General features: G+C 39.5%; 1 protein-coding gene across 1 annotated transcript in view; it reads left to right on the top strand.

Moving 5' to 3' along the window:
- Window positions 1-26175, top strand: part of LOC123024793 (glypican-5-like) — a 406903-nt gene that overhangs the window by 68690 nt on the left and 312038 nt on the right. Inside the window, exon 2 of the mRNA XM_044432951.1 lies at window positions 10457-11151. Coding sequence (XP_044288886.1) covers window positions 10457-11151 — 695 coding nt within the window. The remainder of the gene's footprint in view (window positions 1-10456; window positions 11152-26175) is intronic.

Genomic DNA, 26175 nt, shown 5'->3' with positions numbered 1-26175 from the left:
TTTCCCAAACACTGCTTCTTTTTTCATGGTTAAACAGCCTTCATATTTCATATGCTATTATTTGTATTTTATAATATAATGATGAGAGAAAGAGTGAGAGACAGATGATAGGTAGGTACGTAGGCAGGTAGACCCTTCCTTTCAATTTAATATATTCATTCACAAAACAGAAAAATTAAGTAAAATGAAAATAAAATACAAAATAAAGCACTAAAACACAATCTGGACATCAGAGAAGGCCCTGCTGGGTCTCCCCAGTGCTTTATCTGGTCAGGCAGTCTGAGGCCACAGTGTCCAACTCAATGCCTGTAGGAAAGGCACGGGTGGGGCACAAGTGGAACAGTATCTTCCCACCGCTGTCCCCAGCAACTGATACTGAGAGGCCTCCTGCCTTGCTTACTGGAGGTGGCATAAGCCGTCAATTGTCTGCCTCAGCTGCCTTCACTGACCAGCTTTCAAACCCACGTACAGTGATTGGACATACAATATTGTGGATGGCCTTGGCCTGGATCTCCAGTGAAATGTCCTTACACCTGAGTGTATCATCTAGTTCATTCACTGCTGTCCTTCCAAATCACCTTCCAAATCTCAAATTTCTTGGCTAAGGTTTCCTTTTGAATTGATGAATGCATCAAAGTATGCAAAATCTTTCACAGTTTCAGTGTCCCCATTGTTCACATTATTGCTGTCTAATTCTTCTGTACTCATGATTTCCCCCCTTCATGTTCAGCTGTAATCTTCCTTTTCACTTTATCCTTTCATATCCATCAGGAGATATTTCAATTCATTATTGCTTTTTGTCAGTAATATGGTATCATCTGCATATCTTAAATTACTGATGTATCTTCCATCCATTTTGATTCCTGCTTCCATTGATCCTAATCCAGCTTTCCTTTAATGATATGACATATCAAACTGTAATGTGATATGTTTCAGTCCAAAAACTGTAAAACAATTAGAACCAATATTTATTGTATGGAACCATGCAAAACCTATAAAGAACACTTAATGACAAGAAATATATACTAAAAATCAAATAACAAAATAGTCAATGTCATCCATTCCCCCAAATATGTTTAGAATAATAAAAAATAATAAAAGCAAAGAAAAAACATAGCAGAAACAAATGTGCAGGAAAAGCCCTTTAAGCCACCTATGTCATCATTGATGACCTGTTCCGACCCAGTCATTAGATACATATACAAGTAAAAATGAAAGTAGGATAAAAGAAATTCAAACATTATCTGATAGGTTTTTAAAACTGTATGTTTGTGAATCTCTGTTATGTATATTCAATGTAAATAATATAGTAAACCATATACAAAAGAGAAAAGTCAAAGGGGAATACTCAAGCTCCCTAGTAAAAATAAAACATAGTGCATGGTCAAATGCCCAGAATTGTATCTATCAACAGCAGAAATATTAGCAGAAAAGAAGGATCTGATGGAAGGCCAATTCAAATTCTTAGGTAGTAGATTATTCAATAGACTCAGCCAAGCTCTTAATGGGCATAAGAAATGACTGCACTGCCTCAAAAGACTGAAACTTAGCTAGTTGATCTTGACAGGTGATACAGAAGGTAGCTGGGTATCTAATATAATATTGCAAGAGAATCCAAGATTCAGGTTTCCATGAACAACCTTGTCTGATCCACAAGGGTTTTTTATGTAATCTGAATAAAACATGGATTTTATCATTAACACAGCCCCACCAAAGCTTCACCTTCTGTCTAGTTTTATGGAACAAATTGTCACATGAAAATACATGAAATATCAAATTGAAAAAGCTGATGGCAATGCCGCACAGAAATTTTGTTCCTGTTTTGCTAGAACCCTGCAACAGTCCAAACTGTTAAAACTGTTGTGTTGACATATTTTAGCAGAGCAAAGATATCTTCTTGTTCCACTTTCAAAAGTTTTGCTGGTTGTGGCTGAGAGGAATTCAGCTGTATTCCTGCTCCTTTCTTTGTTTTCAGTGTAGTCATGAGCAGACTCTCATACAAAGCACGACAAGCAGATGCAAAAATAAAACAAATACAGAATTAGGCTAATGAAAAACACCATGAGAGACTCTTTGAGAGACTCTTTAAAGTTGTAAATCAGGAGATACACAGACTAGGATCTGATTCTATTGCCATCTTAAACCAGAAGTTCTAATCTATCCATTATTCTAAAAGATATGTACCACATCAGTTCATGGAGATGTCTGTAAAGATCAATTTACTCATACATTTTTGGAGATATATTGGAAGCAATATATCTGGTTTCCTATGTGTAGGTTATCCTTTATCCGGCTAGTTTCAACTTGTAATATTGCCTCCTTATTTTTATCTGCTAAATTTTCTGGGTAACCTTCCAAGACAGCCCTGGAGGGATGTATTGCAGTAACCAAGTCTACATGTTACCTGTGCCAAGCCTTCTTTGCTAAAAGAAAGAAAAGCTCGTTTATTAGCTACCTGCTTCTCTGCCCCGTCAAGCTTTGTTGGAAATTGTCAAGTAGCAAATGTAATTCTATAGCATATTTGATTTGATTTGATTTGATAGCATGTGAAGTATCTTTGGATGAATGTACTGCTACTGAATCAAAGTTTTGACAGGGCAACATTTAAAATGTTGCCAAGCTCAAAACTGCAATTTTCTGGCCAGTCTCTTTCATCCATAGCATCCATGGAGTTGGAAGCAATCTAGAACTGGGTATTTTAGTCTCACAGCTTTGCAGTTACAATAGGTCTGGTTCTTTAAAATAATCTTGTTCTGCTTCCATATAGTAAAGTCTGCTAATGTTAAAATAAGACTGTAATAATAATATCTAAAGAGAACATTATGAAAATAAAATACTGTTTTTGTTATAAAGTTGTTGCTGTCAGCAGCACAGAGCTGGAAAGAATGCAGACTTGAGGTTTTACAGGAAATGAAAATGTTTTACAAATACACCAATGTGTCCTTTTTTTCAAGGGTTTCTTTTAGAGTATGTAATTAATGTACTCCTTGGGCATTGCATCTTCTTTCAAAGTGACTGTAGAGTCTGAGATTTAAAATAATAGGGGTGTTTTGTTTAATGACCTTGTACTACTTTTACATTTGGGACATATTTGTTCTTTCCATAAATTGATTTTAACATCTAAGAATAACATTCCAATTTCCATTCAACAGTGTGAGACGTACATAAACATGCACATATTTAAACTCATGCAAAGAGCATATATCTATTTTCACTTTTTCTTTCTCTGCAAGAGGGGCTGGATGCTCCTATACCATAGTCTTGGTATTCTAGATTTGTCAAAATAACTCAGGTACAGAACCTCTTTCAATGCACAGGCTACATTCAGTTTCAGAGAAGTTCCTGAAACTGGCTGCATTGCACTGAAGGCAAAAGGGGCAAGAATTCAAAGTCAAAATGCCCTCATAGCTTAGCTTAAAGCTTTTGCTGTGAGTAACCAGGTTATAGAAAAGGCAATTCAAATTTTCACAATGGGTAAAACATTGCACAAAAGCAAGCAGTGGGAAGCAAGCTAAAGGTGGTTCAGCAGTTGGAGGACCAGGGAAAATGTAAGGGAAATGGATGTAGTCATCTGAACCTTGGAGAGTCAGTTGGAGACCCCAGGTAGGCAATATATGTCTGGAGGTTCTGCTCCCATGTTATAACTGGCAGATCTGTTTCTGTTTTCATAGCACAGGTAGCATTCTTTTGGCATGGCTAATAAAGATAGCAAACTAGTACCAAGGTCTGAAAAGACCAGATGCCTTTGGTTCCTCCTTACCTGTCTTTAAGGAATAGACATTCCATCAGGCTGCAGAGCAGAGGAAGAGAAGAAAAACGGAAATCTACCCACCAGGTTACATAGTGTTTCCATCCCAAGTGGTCATGATAACAGCTGAAACTTTGAGAATTCATGCCTGAACTTTCTTTCCCCCATTCCCCATCCAGTTTCTTGTATGTAATGGCTATCATACTGTAAGGCTTAGGCGAGAATTATTTTGCTGCTGGGATTTGTAAACCGCACCAGAAGGTTTTATAGCTAAAGGGAATGGTAAAATAAATAAGACACAAAAGATGCAGTCCTATGCCTGTTTGGACAGGAAGAAAAGGCCTATCACTGTAAACATGCTGTAGCCAGTCATAGACATTTTCTTCACAAAACAGGCATTGGATTGTACCCCGTATGTCATATGGTGCACAATATTGCCTTTGACCTGCCATATTTTTCCAGACTCTGCCCACCAGTTTCCAAACTCTTTCCTGGCTCCAGCGCTGCCTTCCCACAGTACAACCAGTATTTCTGAAATCTGAAGCTGACAATCAGCTTTAGGCTAGGCTTTGTGTCCAAGGTCCAGGGAACACCCAGAGTAGCAGGAAATGGAAACCATGGGATTATGTGAGAGGATAGGAAGATGTTTGTGAGCCACCCAGAGGCTCTTTGGCAAGATTGGGCAGCATACAAATGTAATAAATAAATAAATAAATGTTACAAATATGACAGAAAAGAACTACATCAGAGGATTGGACTAGATGGCCTACAAGTCCCAACTTCATGCTTTGGGGTCAAGGAGCTAACCTGACATTGTTCAGACAATCTGAAAGACACCCTTATTCTATATATCTTTAAAGTGCAGATTCTGGTTGATTTACCTAGAACAGGAAGCTGTAATTAGTGTCCCAAATTATGATGAAAAAGAGAAGGAATTTTGAAAGGAAGACAACTCAGTATTCATGAAGTAACAAAGGTAGTTTCCAATTCATTACCATAGGATTGTACCCTAAAATATGTTGGAATAAAACATTTATAAAATACTCCATTCTGGTTTTGAAAGTGATTTGTCACAAAGGAGAATTCTTTATAGGAAGGATATTTTTGGTAAGTCCTGTCAAAATGCCTTGCTGATCATGCAAGGCTCTCTTCTTGATGCCTCCACCTAAAATTAGGGGAGTCAGGGAGCTGCAAGAGAGAGGGACTTTTCAGTGATGGCACCCCACCCCCCTTTGTGGGACACATTCTCCTGATAATCTGACCTACTGCCTATGTAGGGTATTTTGGCTGCAGCATTTTTATTCTCTCAAGCATTTTGGGAACTGTTTTTGGTACTTCTAGGACATTATTGTTGTTCTGCTGGTTTGAAATGCTTTTACTTGTTGAGTCTGGTTTCACCTAGGTTTTATTCTAGCCTAGTTCTGTTTTGCTTTAAAGTTCTTATTTTATGTTTTTAATATGTTTTACACTGGCCAGAGAACTTCAGCTAGTTAGTGGTTTGAAAACACAGTAAATAAAAAGGAATCCATCTACATCTAATGTGAGGGAAAGATTCTGAAGCATCATCTCTTGTTGTTCCACCATAATGACTCCGTCCCTTGAGAATGTGGTGTTTCAGGTTAAGGCATTCTGAAAAGGCCTGCTATGTAGGAGACAAGTATGTAATTTAAGGGTAGTCTTTTCTGTGTCATACATTAAGAAATGTCTCCTTTTTATTGTCTGTTAACTTGGAATTCAGCTGAGTCCCCTAGGGTACATACTCATTAGCTGCCCAGCATGGATGTACCTTATACCTACAGTGCATAGTCAAAGAAAGTGTGGAATCTTGTAATGACTTGGCTCATCTCCAGCAGCTAATTTTAAAAGACCAGCAGTTGAGATGTGAAGTTTCCAGAGGTGAGCTGTGTTTGATCAGCTGTGTTTGGGCATCACAGACGCAACATCAGCTGTGATGTCAAGCATACTGTGCGCACATGATAAAATGTTTGAACAGGACTCTCTCTCCTTGGAGGATGACTTTGACCTGTTTTCATGAAATATTCAGCAGCATGCATGTATATTTAAAAATTCAAAGGCTGGCTAAAGTCTTAAAGGAATTCATTTAAAAACAATAATTTAAAAGGAGAGACTGTGCACCTTTGCCAATTTCCCCATCCTTTAAAATTAAAGAATCCAGCTTGTCCAATACGAATCCATGGAGAAAAAACAGGGTTCAAATTTCACCAGCTTCAGATCTATTTTGATTTGGTTGGTACTCTAGCATATTACAACATATATCTTTTACATACATATAGAAAAGGCATCGCATGAGCACAGTAAAACTAAACAGTAAAGTCTTACCAGTAAAATGGAATGATCTGAGGGCATAAGATACAATCACATTACTGAAGTTAAGAGTTCGGTGGTCAATGCCTGAATGAGAGATCACTAGAGAACTCTGTGTACACATTTTATGGGAGAAAGTTAAGTTGTTTTTAGTGAATACTCAAGTGATCCTATGCATCTAAAGTAATAGTTAGATGATTTAAAGCAAGAAGCAGCTTAGAATAAATCTTTAGTTTGTTCAACTAATGTTCCTTTATTTTTTAAAGATATCACTGCCCCCCACACTTATTCTTCCTGATCTTTTTAATTTCTGTTTGTGTTCCTTCCATCCTGATTTGTGTTCATAGTCCAACTGTTGGCCATTCACAATTTCATCCCTTCCTTCCATTTTTTATGTTCCCTTTATAGTCATCTTATTTAATTTATGTGTCTGAGAGTCAGGTTGTCTTTGTCTTTGTTTTATTTGTGAAGTACACCAGCAGATTTTGTATAATAATAGCTGCTTGGCTGAAATCCAGCTTTCTTGTGAAAGAAGTCACATGCTTGAAAGATAAGATCATTTTAATGGAGGAGAGCACTGGTGCTTGGGAAGAAGGACTCTGTATTTCTAGCATGTTGTTTATACATATTTTAATGGCGACTGGTCAGATCTAGAAGAATAATCAATAATAGCATGATAATGCCACTCAGTTTGACTCTTCAGTGTGCTTATAAGACACTGGGTTGTATCCAGTGTTAGTCCTACTTAGACTAAATACCAGAGTAAATTGTTATTTTTGCATTGCATTTGTATGCTACCTTTTTTCCTCTTGTGTGGAACCCAAGGCAACTTATACAGCTCCATTTTACCCTTTCAGCAAGTACACTGTGAAGTAGGTTAGGCTGAGTGTGTGTGACTGGCCCAAACTCACCCAGTGAGCTTGTTGGCTGAGTGGTGACTAGCACCTAGGTCCCCAGTGCAGCACTGTAACCACTGCACCAGCTATTAACTTACATGAACATTGAATACAATCCATTAGATACAATCAGATTATTTTAGCAATCCTGACAACAGTTATTTAAGATATGTCAGTCACATGCCTAACCTACTTCCAGCATTGTAGATGGGCAATTGAAAAATGAAAGATGATGGTTTGCCAAAGTCAAGCTAGTAAGTTGGTGACCAAGGCAACATTTTAGGCAGAGTCTTGCTGGTTTACCACATAGTACATCTGAGCCACCATGCTATGCTTTCTCTAATCAGAGATAGAGGGAGAGATGGGGGCCAGCACTGTCAATGGATGGAATTTATGCAGTTTTAGTAGGGCATGGTGTACATTCTGTCTAATTAATGTCCAGAAGCAGATCTTAGGGACTACTAATTAAAATTAAATGCTCAGTTTAGTTGCTTTGCATTTATGAATTTCTCCATTTACCAACCAAAGCCAGCATCCTCTATTTCTAATAAGACCGAGTGTTGGACTGATTCAGTGTTTATCAAGGAAAGTGTATCATTAATAAAGCTCTGAACAAGATAGTAACATGTCTCCTTTGTACAAGCAGAGCGGAAATTCTCTTTTGTGACAGAACTTATTCATCTGCACACAGCACCATTATTTCTAATTAGAGGGCTGGGAATACCATTCCAGCCATTTGACTATTTGAAACCATCCCATGATGCCTGATAACTATGGAAAAACAAAATGCCTTTAGGATTACAGATTGTAAAGAAGAGGCTGCTCTCATTTTTCTTGGTTCTACCGAATAGAGGGATGACTCATACAGCATCTAAACTACGTACACATGCTTAATAGAGAATCTAGTCTTAACCAAAATGTGTTGTTATTTCAGTTCAGTTTCCCCAAATTATAGCCTGAAAGTATACTATTTCCTCCAATGACACAGAAAGAGCAGCATGTAGTGCTACTCAAAACTTTTTCTTGTTGATATTTTCTTTTTGCTACTTTTTCATAAACTTTCATATTTTTGTTGAAGAATGAAATGTGAGCAGTCTGCCACAAAGCAAGCAAATGAAGTCGACCCTGTTCTCCATGAAGTACCTTTAATAATGGGTGTGAAAAGTTGAATCTTTGGCGAGAGAGTGCGTGCATGGCAATGTATATAGGGATTCTCAGGCTTTAGTGAAATTTATTTTTATATTATTGATATATTTGCTTTCAATGATCTGCTTGTGTTCCCCTTTCTCTCCAACCCTTGTCAAATAATTTTTTGGAGGACTGCACTTATACCATCCAGAAAAAAATAGTGATGTCTGAGCAAATATCAACTGTTTTATTGGAGCAGAGTGGTGTTGTTAACAATATTACAGTTATCGCAGTGTCAGTCTTTCCATTATAAGCTCCATTTTCAGAGTTTTACAGCCTGGTTGTAAAAGCCTGCCTCAAATTGAAGTTTGGCAAGACAAGCCTCAGTGTGGGAGTAAAACCTTTTAAATCTGATTTTTTCCCCCAGGGATTCCAGTATTACAAAACCATTCAATGTTATACATTATTATAGTCTCATAAAGATTATGAGAGTGGCAATGGTTACATCTGTTTTGGAGGACCCTATCTAGTCTACTTCAAAAGCCAGCATTCGGCCAGTGTTTTTGGACTTTCCCAACTTATGGTCACTCTATTCCAATTCATAGCATTGCCACCCTGCAAACCAAACATTTAGTACATCCCTTTAGCTCACATGACCTGGTAGGAGATGAGACATCCATGGTTCCTCCCACCTATTCTCTCTCCTGTTCTTTTGATGGTCTTTCCCCCTTAACTGTTGAGAAAGGGAATGTATAGGCTTGTATATAATATCTAGGTTGCAAGGTTGCTTCATTGTAATCAATTAGATCAGGGGTGCACCAACCACATCCCCACCCACCTTTCTTGCAGAAAGACCTCAGGAAAAAATCTTTTATGCAAAAATTCAGCATTATACAAGGAAATCCCATTCTTATCTTGGATCAGTGAAGGGAGATAAGATAAATGAAAGGTCATTTAAACTTTAGATACTCTACTGGTGATTTAAATTTAAATACCTTAAAATTTAGAATTCAGCTGTGCTTTTCATACCAGAACACTCTTGCACTGAGATTTGTATCTAAGTAAACATGCAGAGAATCGAGCTCTAGGGGGAAGGAACATGTCCAGCTTGGTAAGAATTAAATTTCTGTATAATATAAGCCCATTCCTCTTCCAGCACTCCCTGTGTCCTTCTAACTTAGATATCATTTTGTGCTAGAGATACATGGGTTGAAGAAAGGTTGCCACGTACTTGATTATCATCATGATCATCGCTGTACCTTGTAAGAAAATGTCAAAGCTACTTAGACCACTTGCCCAGCTGTTCTACTGGTTGCTTCCTCAGACTCCTCTTAAACCTACTTTGGTCAAAGCTTAAGCAGCTGCAGGCAGGGGTTGATAGGTGGGTTAAGGAAGTGATAAAACACTGAGTTGCAGGGGTTTGTGAACATAATACAAAAGAAGCCAGGAAATTCCCATTTCTGCACGTAGGTCTATACATCTGAATCTAAAGAGTGCCACATTCCTGTTTGTGCATCTCATTACTGGCAATTTTAGAAAGTTAATATTTCATATATATTCTGGTATATTCTGGTATATCTGGAATATTCTCAAGTTTCTGCTCAGAAGAATCTGAATATGCTTCTAGATACAAGTTTTACCTGTTTTCCAATCCAAACACTTTTCAGTTCAGTTGCTGAAATAATGCCAAATACTCCCATACAACATGACCACATGGAAGTCTGACTGACATCTGTCCAAAGGCTATTTTGGATGTTACTTTACAGTACTTATGGTCTTACCTGCCAGGCAATGTCAATTCTGTGAATTTCAAAATGTGTGGTAATTGTATGTCTGAGATACCTCTCCCATTTGTTTGGAAAGTGTCTTGTGAGAGTAACTGGTTGAGAATAAGGGAAGCTGGCTCACAGAAAATCCAGCCATTGGCCTATCGAGTTTAGGAGTGTCAACACTAACTGGGGCTGTCCAAGATTTGAGATTTCTCAGCTCTAACTGGAGATGCCAGGATTTGAACCTGGCACCTTCTGCATGAAAAGTGTGTGCTGTGGTACAGAGGCATTGCTCTTGTCTCTTCCTGCATCGTATATCTAGTGCAAGGAGGCATCAGTTCAGTCATTGACATGGTTTCCTGAGCCTCTATCACGATTGAGTTTCTATTGACCAGTTCCCAAAACTATCATTTGGTAGGTTCTCCACTCCCTTTAAGTGATGTAATCTTTGGCACAGAAGCAGAATGTCCAGCAAGCTTGTAAATTCTGTGAGCAATATTGTTCTAGTCATATAATTTTATAATCTGTGTTGCTGAGCTGTGCTAAAGAAGAATTGACTTTCCTTTCCATCTTTTAACGTCTCTCTGCAGCATCCTTTGAGTCCTTGCTCCGCTTTGCCGAGAACCATACGACCTCTCTGTTTGAGACTGTCTACAGATCCATGTCAAAGGAGGCAGCAGAGCCTGTCAAGGAGCTTTTTACGGACATCTCTCTCTACCTCTTGGGTGCTCAGACCAGAGTGGAAAAAGCTTTTTTCCGGTTCTTCGACAGCCTCTTTCCTTTGGTTTACAGCCGCCTAATAAATCCAGGGATTACAGATTTGTCTGAGGAGTACACAGAATGCCTGCGGCTAACACGGCAAGATATAAATCCATTTGGACGTTATTCTAAAGAAACAGTTACAGAGCTGGCGAAGTCTCTCAGGGCAAGCAGAACATTCAATCAGGCCCTAAGTGTGGGTATTGAAGTGCTGAATGCTACAGAGCATGCTGCATTGACAAAGGAATGCAGCAGAGCCCTAGTGAAGATGCAGTATTGCCCCCATTGCCAAGGCCTGACTCTGATACGGCCCTGTGAGGGATATTGCCTAAACGTGATGAGGGGCTGCTTTGCCAGCGTGTCGGAACTGGATGCTCCGTGGAGGGAATATATTTATACCCTGGAACATCTCAGTAATGAAATGGCTGGAGCTCATGATCTGGAATTGGTGCTTCTGGGTATCCGGTATTCGATCAACGAGGCCATTTTGCACGCACAGCTGAATGGGCCACAGCTCTCTGCCACTGTAAGTATTGCACTGCCGAACTGTTTGCAAATTCCTGGTATGACATTTAACCCTCCATGACTTTATTGCCTAATTGGTGTGCACTGCTAATTGGCAAATACCCATTGCTGATGGTGCCTTTATCCTTCCCGCACATGTCCATAACTATCTGGCAATTAGCCAAAAGCTCACCAAGAAAAAGTTGTTTTCAAAGAAAAGGGAGAAACTGCTTCAGAAGTACTATTATAATGTTGGTCTCCAGGTTGATATAACAGATGAAGACATACAGAAGGCATGAGATTATCAGTGAAAGAGAATAGATGTACTGCAAATTAAGAGCATGCTTATCTAATTCTGAGGTCATCTTGGGTCTAGTGTGCTGTTAGCGGTGAATAACAGTAAAATAATGAAGATGGGGTTTTCTTTCTGACAAACAGTGGGAGGTTCTGTATATTAAATTGTAATTTATTTTGCCTTTTTTTCAATATCAAAAAAACCTTGTCTAGATACATTTGAGCTAGGCAAATTTATTTAAACTTAGTCAATTAGTTATTTAGTTTTAAAGCAAATAATTTTTGCTGTCAGCACTAACAAATTGCATATGAATCATTGGAGACTGAAATATTTTTGAAGTCATAGAAAATTGCCCCTCCCTGCAAAAAAAGACTTAATTTAATTAATGGTTATAAGAATAGGTGATCTTTATCATGGATGGTCTGCTACTTTTTGGTTCCAATGAATTCCCAGTTTGTCCCAAAAAGTCAGAAATCCGAAGGGATGCTTTGCAGATGGCTGTGGTTTTGTGAAGTTTTTCATCACTCGTTATTTATTTGGGAGGGGAGAACACCCTAGCCAATCAGAAGCTGCTGCAGCCTCAGTAGAGGGGTGGTTCTACTTTTTTATCAGTGGTGGTAGCACATCATATGAATACTACTGGGAAGGAGGAAGATGGAAGAGGAAGAAAGGACGAGCAGCTGTCATTTTAACTTCTGAGCAAAGCTTCATGTTAGGTGCCATGAACTGCTGCCAGCTCACCTTAGGTTTAAATTTAATTTAATTTTTAAAAATACGGATCAGATTACATAAGCATGTCATCTCATGGTAAGAATCCCCTACGCTGCGCACCCACACTTAGCTGGTTGTTTAAAGAAAGAATCTTGGGTCTTTGGGCCATTGAATAATCTCTCTCAAGAGTGTCCCTTCCCCCCTCCTGCCCCCTCCCCTTTTTTAATAGCAGGAGTTTTCACTAGGTTTGGGGAAATAATTGCAGGTAAATAAATTGGAGAAAAAAGTGGAGGTATGCATTTTAAATATAAAGGGTACTGTCCAACTGGGCCAACTGACTTTGCACTAGCATAAACCAACATGTACAGTAAAACTGATGTTTGCTGGATCAGCAGTGGAAAGCTGGAATTTGCTGCAGAATTTCACAAAACTGTAGTGCTGCTGTCAAATTTCCCTGGCAAAATCACTGCCTTTCCCCATTGCCTCAGCAAGCACAAGTACGGCTTATGCTAATACAGCAGTATTAGCACTAGTGCAGAGGCACAATTGGATACTACCCGTAATATTTTTACAGGAACAATAAAACTGTTCTAATCCATCTTTTCAACATGCTGTGTATGTTTCTTATTAATTGCTAGGACTGCATAATAAATAATATAAGACCGTATAAGCTGACAAATCCTCTATGAAAAATTGAAATCCAGGCCAGAAATTAGAGAAATGATTAATGATGTGGCTGGCTTTACTGAGGTGGAATACAGCATTATTGTCAACATACCTATATGACAGCTGAGCTCAAAACAAGCATGAGGCTAATCTAGCCAAACACACAGAAAAAAAATCACATGGATTTGGATGAGTAATGTCTTTACTGAACTCTGGATAGTCTTTTGTTTTAGGATCTGGAAAACACTGGAAAGCACAGAGAAATAAATTAGGAAGGGAATTCAGCAGTGTCTAAATCAGAGGTGGGAAACTTGTGCTTTCCAAATGTTTTAGCCTGCTGCTCATATGGTCTCACCTTTGGCTATGCTGGCTAAGGGTCTTGGTGGTTGTAGGCCAAACAATTTGGTGGGTCCCAAGTTTTCTAAATGTTTGGTATGAGGGAGAAACTCTAAACTTAAAAATCTAAAACATTCTAAGCTGAGGGAACAAATATTTAAACCAGGCAACTGATTTGTGCTATCATGAAAGGTTAACAAATTGTTAATTATTTAGGATAAAACCTACCAGAAGAATTGGTTGATACCTACCAGATGGAAGGCTCCATTTTTGGAGGCTTCCAAATATTCTGTGACCTGTTGGGCTCCTGCTGGCAAGGCAGGAGGAAGGCAGAAGAGAGGGTGGAGGTAGGATGTGCGGGAGAAACTACAACAGCCAAGGATATTCAGCATGAAGGGAAAGAGATGCAAAAAGGATAAGCAAGGGGGACTTGAGAGGGACCAGGAAGAGTGTTCACATGCACTGGTGCTGCTACAGCAACTCTTGGCTGTGGCAAGTAGTCAGATTACAGACTGGATAAGCACCTTGGAGGAAGGAAAGCCTTTGCTTGTTCTCTCTATTGGCACCTCCCAGTCAGGCAGTCAGAGGTAACAATGGCTGGGAGATTGAACAGAGACTTGGGTGTTAGATACAAGCTGTCGAGGGACTGTCAGAAACGCCAACAGCAGACCTGGGCTTATTGTGGGTACTCATTCTGAAGTTCTGGGAGTCAAAGGTTGTTTCCTGGAGAGGAGATTGATTCCATGATGTATGCTGCCAATCAGGCTATTGTTTATGCAGCACTAATCCCTTTTGGGTTGAAATTTAAGTGGATTTTGGTTAATGTAATTAGGAGAGCCTTTAGTAAAATTAATTCAAATGCTTTTTGACAGAGGTCTCACTTATGGAAGCAATTGATCAAGTGGGAGTTGATGTTCTTCTTTCAGACCTTTTAACAGGGAATGTGCCATTTGCTGCTTGAGTAGAAAAATGTCATAGACTCTGTAACACTTGTTTTCTGCCATGAGAGATAGATTTCAGTCATTATAAATGTATGTATTGATATAGTGTAGTTCTATCCCACCTTCCCTCCAAAGGGCTCAAGGTGCTTGCAGTCTGTAATATTTGCAGTGCATGTTATTTGGTCTAATGTGTATGTTTGTTGGTGCCTTGGTTTGGCCTAAAGCAGGGGACTGCAGAGTGTTGGGCACAGAGCAGCAAGGTAACCCAGATGACAAAGCAGCTAGGAGAGCTCCTAGGAAGCAACTGGCTCTGGCAAGGTCTGAGACCCTTTGCAGTCCAGTCTAGAAGTCTCTTTTACAAAATGACAAATCTTAAAGGGAGGGCAGCACTTTTATCTTTCCAAGAACTCATGTTGGCCACACTGCAGGAATGGGCCCACCAGCTGCATGAAGTGTGGAGTTTTTGGAGCTGGAGCGTTGCCCTAGTTCTGGAGCAGGGTTCCAGATTCCAGGGTTATTTGGTTCAGGCTCTAGGGTCTTGGGGTTTTCTGGCATCTTGGACTTAAGGGCCTTTGTTCCACTAGAACCCCTTCAGTTCACTGCAAGCCTATGGGATCATAAAATTCTAGCAATAAGTAAAGCTGTCATTTTTGCATGAATTCTTTACCCATAATTCCATTCAGTTTCTGTATTTTTCTATAATTTTTAAACATTTCTCTCAAAATGCATACTTAAGAGTGTGTGCGTGTATGTGACCTACTATATTTACACTTCAAGAATGTGTGTCTTCTGTGAAATTTGCTTCTGAAACAAACTTTGCACCTGGTATTATTAAACAATAAATATGGTCATTATGGAAAATAACTTCAAATACAAGACTCCTTCTGGTGGCTTTTATTTACCCTGAGGCTGCTGTCATTAGCAGCCATGTTCACTTTTTAGGAAATGGTTAACATTTTTTAAATAGCTAGGCAAAAGCTAGGCATTAACATAAAGAATTTCTTTTCAGCTAATTGAGTACTTGGCAATGAATGATGGAAAGTTCGCTATTTTTACGTTGTTGGGGAAGAAGGTTAAGTAAAGCATTTACTGTACTTAATAGAAGAACCCACCACACTTGGGGGGGTGGGGGGGGAGAGAGAGAGAGAGAGAGAGGAGGAATGCCCTATGTTGCACTTCAAGAATGACCTATAGTGATCTTTGCCATTTAAGCCAAGGGAGCTGCCTGAATTACCTGCCTGATATGTACACAAGGTTGCCATTAAGATATTAAACCACTCTCGGGCTCTCTGCATTCTCTATAGCATCCCATGCCATTTGTTCAATGATGCTGGCTTTTACCCAACTACTTCAGCTAATGTAGGTCCTCCATGGTCTGCAGCATCAGCAATCACAGCCATCATTTTCTGTTCCATCTGCTGGAATCTAATTGTGTGTCATACTGGAAGAAATCCCATGTACTCTATGGTGCCAGATAGATTGACTTAGCTTGTTGACTTTTGCCATCACTTTTGAAGTGTATTCTTTCTTTTTCTGTTCACTGTTGTATTTAGATTTTGAAGCCCTTTGTGCATATTTTATTCTAGCATAATTCTATGAAGCACAGAGTGATTCCTTTCAATTTTTTTCCTGGTTATGTTCAGAAATAGGCAACAACACTGTTCACCACACTCACAAAATAGCAAAGTATTATTATGCATGCCATGATGAAGTGCATTTGTTCCTTTCCTATGTGATCAGTATCATATGCAAATATTGCTAATGTTGGAACAGTCAACAGAAAAGAACTCAACGATGTGTTTAGCCCAATGTAAACTTTACATTTGCATCAACAGATTTAAGCATGAATCAGTGATCTGAGTTGCACAACCGGACAAATACATATGGGAAACCATCTAACTTATTTCTTGCTTCCAAGCCGTCTTGACTTAACCCATTGCCTACTCTAGCAGTTGTTCCACCTATGATGGGTAGTTGTGTCAGCCAAAGCTGGTAGGGCAATTTTCTCATGGGTGCTTAGGAACATCTGCTTAGGAACATCTGAGTGGCCAGAGTGGCCAACCCCCCTGCTACTCACTTTTGCAAATTTGCCAGGGACTGCCCTTCTGCCAGTGCACTTTGGAAGGAACATCACTGATGCACTGAAAGGGATGTAGACATTATTACCCTTTTGGCAATATAATTCTTTTGATTTTAAGGGTTGAGGTGAGTGCTCTCTACCTTTTTAACACTCCTCTGAGTCTTCAGCTTTTCCAGAAATGTGAGGTATTAATCCCTCCACTTTTAGACCAGTTAGTAGAGGCATGCAAATTCCCCCTCAATGCACACACACACAGAAAGACATACAAACACTTTTACTTCCCCACTCTTAAATTGGTGCAGAGTTTCCCTTCATCTACTTCCCAGATAGTAAATTTGCATACATTTCTGCAGCTATTTTTACAACCATCAGGGAACCATAGTAACCACAGTAGTAAGTGCTCTTAAATGAGCTGTGTAAAGGATGTGGGAGTATCTCCACTTTCTGCTTTAGCTGGAGACTTAGAGAAGTGCTGAACAGGTGGAAGGTACTGAGACCTGTCAGTTCAACAGTTAAAATCAAGAGGGTTACATTGCTCTGTGGGTGATACTTCTGCTACCCCTTTTGGTGTCCTTCCTTTCCTCACTTTCCTTCCATTTACCTGTGCTTTTCACTTGACAGCTAGGCAAATGTCAATTGACAATAATGGGCAAATTAATCTAAATGCAGCTTTTCGAGTATTTCCCTTGACAGCTTAAATAGCAAGGAAATTGACCAGGCAAGTTTACACAAATCAGATTGCTGTAAGTGTGCACATGTACCCTGCAAAGAATGGACATTTCAGGGACCAGAAAAAATGACCCCAACTATATTTCTTTGATGCCTCCAAAAACAATAGAAAGGAGCAGCAGCAAGCAAACAGGGAAATTGATCAAATCTGAAGATGAGTGTTGCTGTGAAGGAAACTGGAATACCATCTGGAAGACTGAAGGAGCAGAGCGAGGAGAACAACCCATTGTGAGCCTAGTCATTCATCAGGCATATGATAGGTTGTTTATTTGCAAGGTGGCCTAGTGTGACATGCAAATCTGTCCAATGTAAGCCTTGTATAGAATAATAATAGAAATGTACACATCACATTCACATGTACACGCTCTAGATGCGGCTTAAAATGTTTCCTGCGGGCCTTTTACTAGAGACCTATACAGGATGCAGAACAATCAGCTGTTTTGGGAAGAGGAAATTTGGAGACAGGTAATAAAAGTATGGGATATGAGGGAATGGTGGAAGCATGGATCTCATTAGAGCAGGCTTGCCCAGCCTGGTTCCACCTACCAGGTTGTTCAGTTTCTAGAACCAATCCCACAGCTAAGTCAGTTCAAAGAAGATGGTCTTGTACTGTTTCTAGAAAAAAGGCATAGGAAGAGATCCTTAAATAGTGCAATAGGATATGAAGAGAGAACCATCTCCTTAATGTGGAGAATTCAAGCCACATAGGAGAGAGATACAACCATATGTGGGCCACACATGCATACACATGTACATGTACACATTCACATTAAACAGACAAGTCTGTGTCAGGTGGACCATTCACTTACACAAGTCCCTGTCCCTGCCCAAAAGTGTCTCAGAGCCTAGCACATGCTTGGATAGACCTGCACTCCTTCCAGAAACTACAGACTATCTAGCTATCCTAGATTCTTGTCCTTCTCCTTCCCCTAATCCACTCTCTCACTGAAGGATCCTTTTATCACACACTCTTTAATCTAGAACTTGCAGAGTCGGGGTGAGGGGGAATATTCTAGGAACAGGTTCTGTGGTTCTTACCATAGAAGTTCTATTTCTAGAATGTCCTAGAAAGTGACCAGGAGCAGCCATGAGCTGCTACATTCCACATTAGCTGCAGCTTCCAAAAATTCTTAAAGTACAGCTTAACAATGACTTGCAATGTTCTGATTACGAAGATAGGAATGAAAAATAGCTGGCAATAAAGAAAGCCAATATCTCACCGGATGGAGTTGTGCAAGAGTGACAAAGTTCTAGGCTGTGAACCTTACAGCAGGATACAATACATAGGAGCTGCTATGAAGCAAAAGAAGGTCTTTAAATCTGTTAATGCATTAAAACCACTAAAACAATGATTAATACAGGTAAGGAAGGAGCAGCAGAATATATGAGTAACGGTGATGAAGGGCCCCATCATGGGAATTCTCAGTGATACACTTTTTCCAAAAAGCAGCTTTTCCCTAGATATAGAGAGTGTTGTAAACATTTTTCTGTTGACAATCTTGGAGACAATATTTTCAGTATTGCTGATGGCCACAAAACAGTTATTCCAAGTTACAATACTGCTTGCTTGGTTGCTTGCTTAAATCCTGTATAAGCAAGTTTATATATAGAAGGCATTACCTTTGTTTTAATAGAGTCATTAGTTCTTCCACCCATTCAAATGAATGTTCTCAGAAAGGTTTTCCATCCCATTTCTTTACAGCTATAATCCCAGAATTCTTTGTGGTTGACATAATTATGTCATCAACCTCAGCAATCTAGTTGCTGTATTCCCAGTGGATATATAAAAAATATTTGACATTGGGCAGAGTCAGTTGTAAAGCTTTTGAACAGTGGAAAGCAAAACTAATTACAGAAAGTTCTGGAGGACAAGTGGCAGCTCCATATAATAGGGCTGCTTACTCCTGAGTTAAGTTAGCATGCAAACTCTCCCAGTAAAATTTATATTTATATTGGTTACAGTGTGAACCAGCTGTAACACTATGAGCTGAAGTCAGTTTGGCTCCTTATATTCATTTGTTTAACCACCAAAGCAGTGTTTCCTGTTGTACCTAATCTGAAAGGTGTGCACTCAAATACGTACATTTACACAAAATAAAAATAAATCAGTTAAAATGAATTAAATTCTAACAGCTCATCAGGTTTAGTCCTTCCTGTCAAAAGTCAGCCAAATACTCATACAGGATTATGATAGAGCACATGAAAGCTGTTAAAATGTAAAAATAGCTATGCTGAATCAAACTAAAAGTCTTATCTAGACCACATAGCAACCAGCTAGTTGCCTGTTGGTGAATTTTGGTACTATGATAATTATAAAACCATTGTTGGTGGAAAGGCAAACTAACACATGAAAACAGACCTTTAGGTCTGAAGTCAAAACTAGAACCTTTAAGTGTGCCTAGATGTAGGAGAAAATGACACTACCAAGGAGAGCTTTAAAGAAATCACATCAGACTTTGAATCTTTAGAGAGGAAAGCCAAGAACTCTGGGGCCCAGATAGTTTTCACTTCAATTCTTCCAGTTCTTGGAAGAGAAATAGACAGGGAAAGAAAAAAAATTCCAAATGAATGCCTGGATATGAATGTGATGCCGATGTGAGAGATTTGGTTCTGGGACCTTCAGGCTACACTTCCTGGAAGATGAACTGCTGGCAAGGGATAGGTGGTCCCTAACCAGAAATGGAAAGAAGGTGTTTGGCCACAGCATGAAGTAGTTAGCAATTTAACCTGAATCCTACAGGGGAGGGAGAGGTACACCTGGGTGAAACAACAGACAGAGGTTTATGCACCACAACAGAAAGAGCAGGTTTGCCCGATAATAGTCCTTCAAAATATGTAGGAGGAAAACTAGAGTACAAAGCATGTGGCCTTCAAGGTCTATATACTAGTGCCTGGAGTATGGGAAATAAACATCATGAACTTGTACTCTTAATGCAGGACGCTGAATGTGACCTGATAGGTATAATTGAAACTTGGTGGGATGACTCCCATGACTAGAATTCAACAATTATAGAATATAACCTGTTCAAGAAGAATAGAAGGAACAGAAAGGGAGGTGGAGTCACACTTTATATTAGAGATGCATATCTCTGCACAGAAACAAAGGAGGATGAGCTAGTCACTCCAATGAAAGTATCTGGACTAATATAAATGGAGCAAGGAATAAAAGGGAAAATGGTTGAAATTATTACTGACCATACAATCAAGGAGAAAATGAAAATGAAACTTTTTAAAACTTTTAAAAAGCAAATTGCCAGTGTTCCAAAGAGGCATGATGTCATCGTTATGGGGGACTTCAGTTTCCCCAATATCTATTGGGAGACAAATTCTGCCAAACATGACAAATCCAAGAGATTACTAGAGAGTGGAGGAAGAAAAAAGAGGAATGGCTATCCGTGACTAGACACTAACCAACAGGGAAGACCTAGTGGACGAAGTGGCAGCTATGGAAACTCTGGGGGGAGGTCATCATGCCTTACTTGAATTCTTGATTCTAAAGGAAGCAAAAGCCAAATACAGCCAAACAGGTGCCCTGGACTTGAAGAAAGCCAATTTTAGAAGACAACATAAGAAGCCCATGTGGCTTCACAAAAAACTTAGCGATGATCTGAAAACAAACAAGGACATGTATAGGAAGCAGAGGGAAACCCAGGCTACTGAGGAAGAATACAGGCAGATAGCATGGAATTGCAGGAAAGGCATCAAGAAGGCTAAAGCTAGGAATGAACTGAGGCTAGCAAGGGATGCTAAAAAACAAGAGAAAAGGAGCTTCTTCAAATATGTCCAAAGGAAAAGACAGAGGAAAGAAATGGGGGTTCAACTACTCAATGCAGATGACAAAATGACAATAGATTACAAAGAAAAGGCAGAAGTGTTCAATTCCTACTTTGGCTTACTATTCTCCCAAAAGAAGTTCTATTACCTTTCTGATGGAGAGGAAATACAACCTGAAGGAACAGGATGGCAAACTCCCTATCTAGGATTAGTAGATCTCTCACTATTATGAGTGTTTCCATTGTCTTTCCTAGAATGGACCTAAGGCTAACCAGTCTGTAATTCCCCATGTCCCTTCTACTTTACCTTTTTGAAAACTGGGACCACTGACACCACCCTCCAGCCCTCTGGAACCTCACATGTTCTCCACAAGACCTCAAAAATTGAGGCCAACTGGTACAAGAGTACCCCTGCCAACTCCTGAAATACCTTGGGTGTAACCCATAAGGACCCAGTGCCTTTGCAACATCCAGTGCCCTGAGAAGCTCCTCAACTTCTAGGGGGTGACTCTAATATGTGCCCCTAAGTCCCTGTCCTTCTTTGGAGAGAACACAAAGGCAAAATAACCATTTGGCATCTGTGCCTGTTCCCTCACATCAGTCACCGAATCCCCTTCTTCCTGATTAAGTGGTCCCACTACCTTTCTCCCCTTCTTCTTACTTTTTACATGTTGATAGAAGCCCTTTTTGTTTCTCCTGATATTCTTTGCAAGCCTCAACTCATAAGCAGCCTTAGCCTTCCAAAGAATCCTTCTGCAATGAGCCTCTTCCTTCTGGTATACCCTTTTGTCTATTTGCCCAAGTGCCCATTTCCTATGGAGGTTCATTTTATGTCTAATCTCTCTTACCACCTCTTTTTACATCCACGGTGGTGCTCTCCTTTGCCTCTCTGCCTTGCTTACTAGCAGTATTGTCAAGGCTTGCACCTCCAAGACCTCCCTTTTGAGTGCCATACATCCCTCCTGAACTCTTCCTCTCCCAGGAGACTTTTCCCAGTCTGGCTTTCAATTGACCAAAGCTGTCCCTTATGAAGTCCCAGCCACTCAGTCTGCAAATACCTTGAAAACAATGCAGTGATTACTGGAAGCCAACATGGATTCCTCAAGAGAACATTATGCCAGACTAATCTGATTTCACTTTTTGACTGGGTAATCTCCCTGATGGGCTCTGGGAATACTGTGGACATAATCTATCTTGACCTTAGCAAAGTTTTCAATAAAGTGCCCCATAATATCCTGATTAACAAGCTAGCAAAAAGTGGGCTAGACAGAAGATGAATCCACAGTTAGCTAGAGAATCAGACTTAAAGAGTGCTCCTCAATGGCACCTTCTTAAACCAGGCAGAGGTAACAAGTGGGGTACCACACAATCCAGTCCTGGATCTAGTGCTCTTCAATATCATTATTTATGATTTCAGTGAGGAGGTTCAGGAAATGATTAACAGATCTGAAGATGCCACAAAACTGGGTGGAACAGCTAATACCCTGGAAACCAGAAAGAAGATTCCAGGTGATCTTGATTGGTCAGAGCCTTGGGCTGAAAATTAAATGAAATTCAGTAGGGACAAATGTCAAGTTCTCTGCCTAAGAAAAAACAACCAAATGCATCAGTACAAGATGGACAATACTTTACATCTTGTAATGTACAAGATGGAATGCTCTGAATTACTGCAATGCTCAAAATTACTGCAAGTGAGAAGAATCTTGGAATTGCTGTAGATCACAGGTTGAATAGGAGTCAACAATGTGATATAGCTGCAAAAAGAGCAAATGCTATTTTAGGCTGCATTAATAGAAGTATCACTTCCAAATCACTTGAAGTGCTCTACTCAGCACTGGTTAGTCCTCACCTGGAGTACTCTGTCTGGTTCTGGGCACCACAGTCTAAGAAATGAGCTGGAAAGGGTCCAGAGGAAGGCAACAAGGATGATCCAGGGCATGGAAACAAAGCCCTTTGAGGATACATTAAAAGAACTGGGCATGTTTAGCCTTGAAAAGACTGAGGGGAGATAGGATAGTGCTTTCCAAGTACTTGAAATGTTGTCACAAAGAGGAAGGACAGGATCTCTTCTCAATCATTCCAGAGTCCAGGACACAGTGGCTCAAGTTATACCACACCAGATTCCAGCTAGATATCAGGAAAAAAAATCCTGATTGTTAGACCAGTACAACAATGGAACCAATGACCTAGGGAGGTTGGAGGCTCTCCCACACCAGAGGCATTCAAGATGCAACTGGACAGGCATCTGAGTGGGATGGTGTAACTCAGTGTCCTGCACTTAGGAGAGGATTGGACCCAATGGCTCTCTAGCTCTCTCCAACTCTACTATTCGATAATTCTGTGATAAAGAAGGCCATGCAGGTGCTGGAGCACTACAGTAGTATACACTCTATGTATTTTTTCTAAAATTTTGGTCGATCTATTCGCTATCTAAAATGAATTCTGTGAAACCTAATGAAACAAGAAGGTGAAAAATTATAAACTAGTCTTGTTGCATGCCATTTGCTAAAAAGCTTGAAAAGTGATCCTCAGCCCTTTCGTCTTAATCAAGTCCATTGTCCCTGTCTGCTGCTTTGGATCATGACTCCTGGAATCCTTTGAGTCTACATTTGATTCTGCCCCATCCACTATTCATCCCTGTCTTGAAACTTGACCATCTGCTTGGCTCTGACCTAATCATTTACCTCTGAGTCTGTACTCCTGCATTACCTGATTCTCCAGCTCATCTGTGATCTCCTCTATTGCTTCTGGCCCTTTGATCTTCACTTCTCATGCTTTCCAAAGAAAGGCCATCAAAGGAATCTGGCTGACTTACAAGCTGCATATAGTATGGCAAACTAACATTTCTAGAGACAGGGCAACATTATACAAAGGTTCCCAAATTGACTTTGTAAGTGTCATAAGATGGTTTCAAAAACAATGACATTGCTTTTCTGAGGTTTCATTTAGGTTATGGCTTCTCGGAATGTTGTGTTTGGCTACAACATTTCTCCCCCTGACTATTGTGTTTTTCTCTATCTATGAAAGAGAAGTCGTGAGAACCTTAGCTCAGCATTTTTCCCTGTTTATACAGACTTCAATTATCCATTTAGGGAACAAAATTAGTGATTCAAATGGTGTATTAAGTTTCACAAATGGCGTGCGGCTTTGTTAAGATACAGAACATTTCAGCAGGTTAAAGAGCTGACAAAATGATTTCTCCAGTAATTTAAAACTATATCTTAAATATCTTACGGAACTCCTACTAAAACTGACTAGGCCCCTGACACAAAACATCCATATTTCATTGGAATTTTTATAACTGATGTGAATGGTATATAGATATCAGTCTGCTTGAGACATTCAGGGAACAAAGTGAGGGAATGGAATTGGGATTGCACTCATTATCTCTGACTAGGGATAGACAAATCAATCTGTTTGCAGGCTGTGCCACTTTCACAGTATGCAGTCCATCTGGTTTCCACATTGAGCACCTATTTTCCCCAATCCACACAAAAATCCATATTTAGGTATGCATTTTAGACATATTTTCTTTCAGCATTTATATTTCTATATATATTATATCTCAAAATATGCACTGGAGGGAACAATCCTATGCACCTAAATAGCATCTGAGAGGCCTTTGGATAATTTGGATTTTCAGATCTGAGGTTGAAAATGGTACTTTGATCTTGGGAGGGTGGAATTTGAATTCTGCCTCCCTTGTAGCCAATGTGGAAAGAACTACACCAGCTACTCTCTAAGGCTGAAAAAGCAACCTAAGGTGTTTGGTTTGAGCAAGGAAGGAAGAATACTAGAGAATCCAGGATATGTATTATCCTGAAGCTGCTTCAGCCTTCTTCCCTACCCTTCCAAGTTGCTCCAGACAGACAGCCAAAAAAGCCCATCTAGTGAAAAGATTGTATCTGGTACTCCCCCACTCTGCATTTAAACCTCTGACCTCAGGGCCTTATGGACATCCTGGTAAGGCTGAACCCTAATCCAACCAGGTTTTGGTATTTTTAGGGGTAGCCTAAAGCTATGCCAAAACATCAGAGAAGTGGTAAAGTGGTAAGCCAATTAATAACATAGCTCCAGTCTTCAAGCTATTCCAGGACATGCTAATCATTTTTGTTTGTATTGGACTTTGCAAAGATTTAGTTGCTCAAGCATCACTAATTAGCATATCCTACTTATTATGTCTGGTAGTTTACATGGAAATCTAAATAGCTCCTATACAGATAGTGGTTGTATATGCATCCTTGCTGCACATGCAGGGGTTCTATCTGTGTGATAGGGTAAACAGCAGAAGGCAGAGCTCATTGTTGTGTTACTAACATAGGCCATGTTCAAAATGTGTAGGCATTGTGAGTGTGGACATTCTATTTACTCTCACTCTATCCATTTACTTTTTCAGTTGGATGTTTGTTGACATATTAGTTTCACAGTTTCTCCCAGAAAACTCCCCTAAGTTTTGCAAGATTCCAGAGCTCCTTTATGCACAAATTTTGTTACAACTTGGCTGTCCTGATCAGCTCAGGGCTGAAAGTAAATTACATCCACCCAATGTGGGATTAAGATGACTTTGTGAAAATGAAAAGTACGCCATAAGTATTGATCTTGACAAAGATATGAAATAAAAATTAATTGCACTAGAGACATCTGATATAGTTTGGCATCTGACAGGCTAGTAATTCAAAATTATCAATAATATATTGCATCCAGTTACAGCAGGAAGAAATCATATATTAGACTGGCTTTCCAGTCATTTTATTAGAATATGTTAATTTAAAGATGTTGAATGAATAAAGTAATCCCTTGCTTATCTTTTTGAAGATTAAAGAACTACTAATCATTAAATAAGATTGGCAAGGGTATTGGTATTTATTATAGTAACAAAGATTATACAATTTTATATAGCATCTTTTAGGGATGTTGTCATCATCAACAGCAACTGCCTTTGGTATTTTTCACACTTTTATATAATACCAACAGAGACTGCAGGATGTGTGTTCACTTTGACCAAGTCACATTCATAACCAAGTCAAATGTCTCTAGCTTGCTATTCATGCAGATGACTGGATGGGAAGATGAAATGTACATGCAGCCAATTGAACTTGGAGCTGGAAACACTGGGAGAACTTGCACGATGTAATGATTCTAAGTGATCTCATCTCTGACATATACTTGCTAGCTGGAGTTTTTGAGAGAAGCTGCCTTAGGAGTTTGTGGAACTGCTTTCTTAAAACATTCAAGTAATAGTTGGATAGGCATCTCTTAGGATGCATAGGACAGATAATAGGTTTGCTCCAAGGAATCACTTTCCTACACATTACAAAGCATAGCTGTGATAGTCTGTTGTAGCAAAACCACACTAGCAAATTTGTTATGGTGTAATAAATTCTTGTGAATTAAAGTTCATGAAATGCATAAAGTAATATGCAAAGTTGCAGATAGAAAAACATAAGGCTGTGGGCACTTATAAACAATGAGATCAGAGAGAATTGGAATGCAAAACGTATAGACAGTGATAATT

The sequence above is a fragment of the Varanus komodoensis genome, unplaced genomic scaffold (genome assembly GCF_004798865.1).
Source record: "Varanus komodoensis strain SLA01 unplaced genomic scaffold, ASM479886v1 scaffold25, whole genome shotgun sequence".
NCBI lineage: Eukaryota > Metazoa > Chordata > Lepidosauria > Squamata > Varanidae > Varanus > Varanus komodoensis.
Note: the sequence above shows the minus strand (reverse complement) of the source record. Positions and strands in the feature narration are given on the sequence as shown.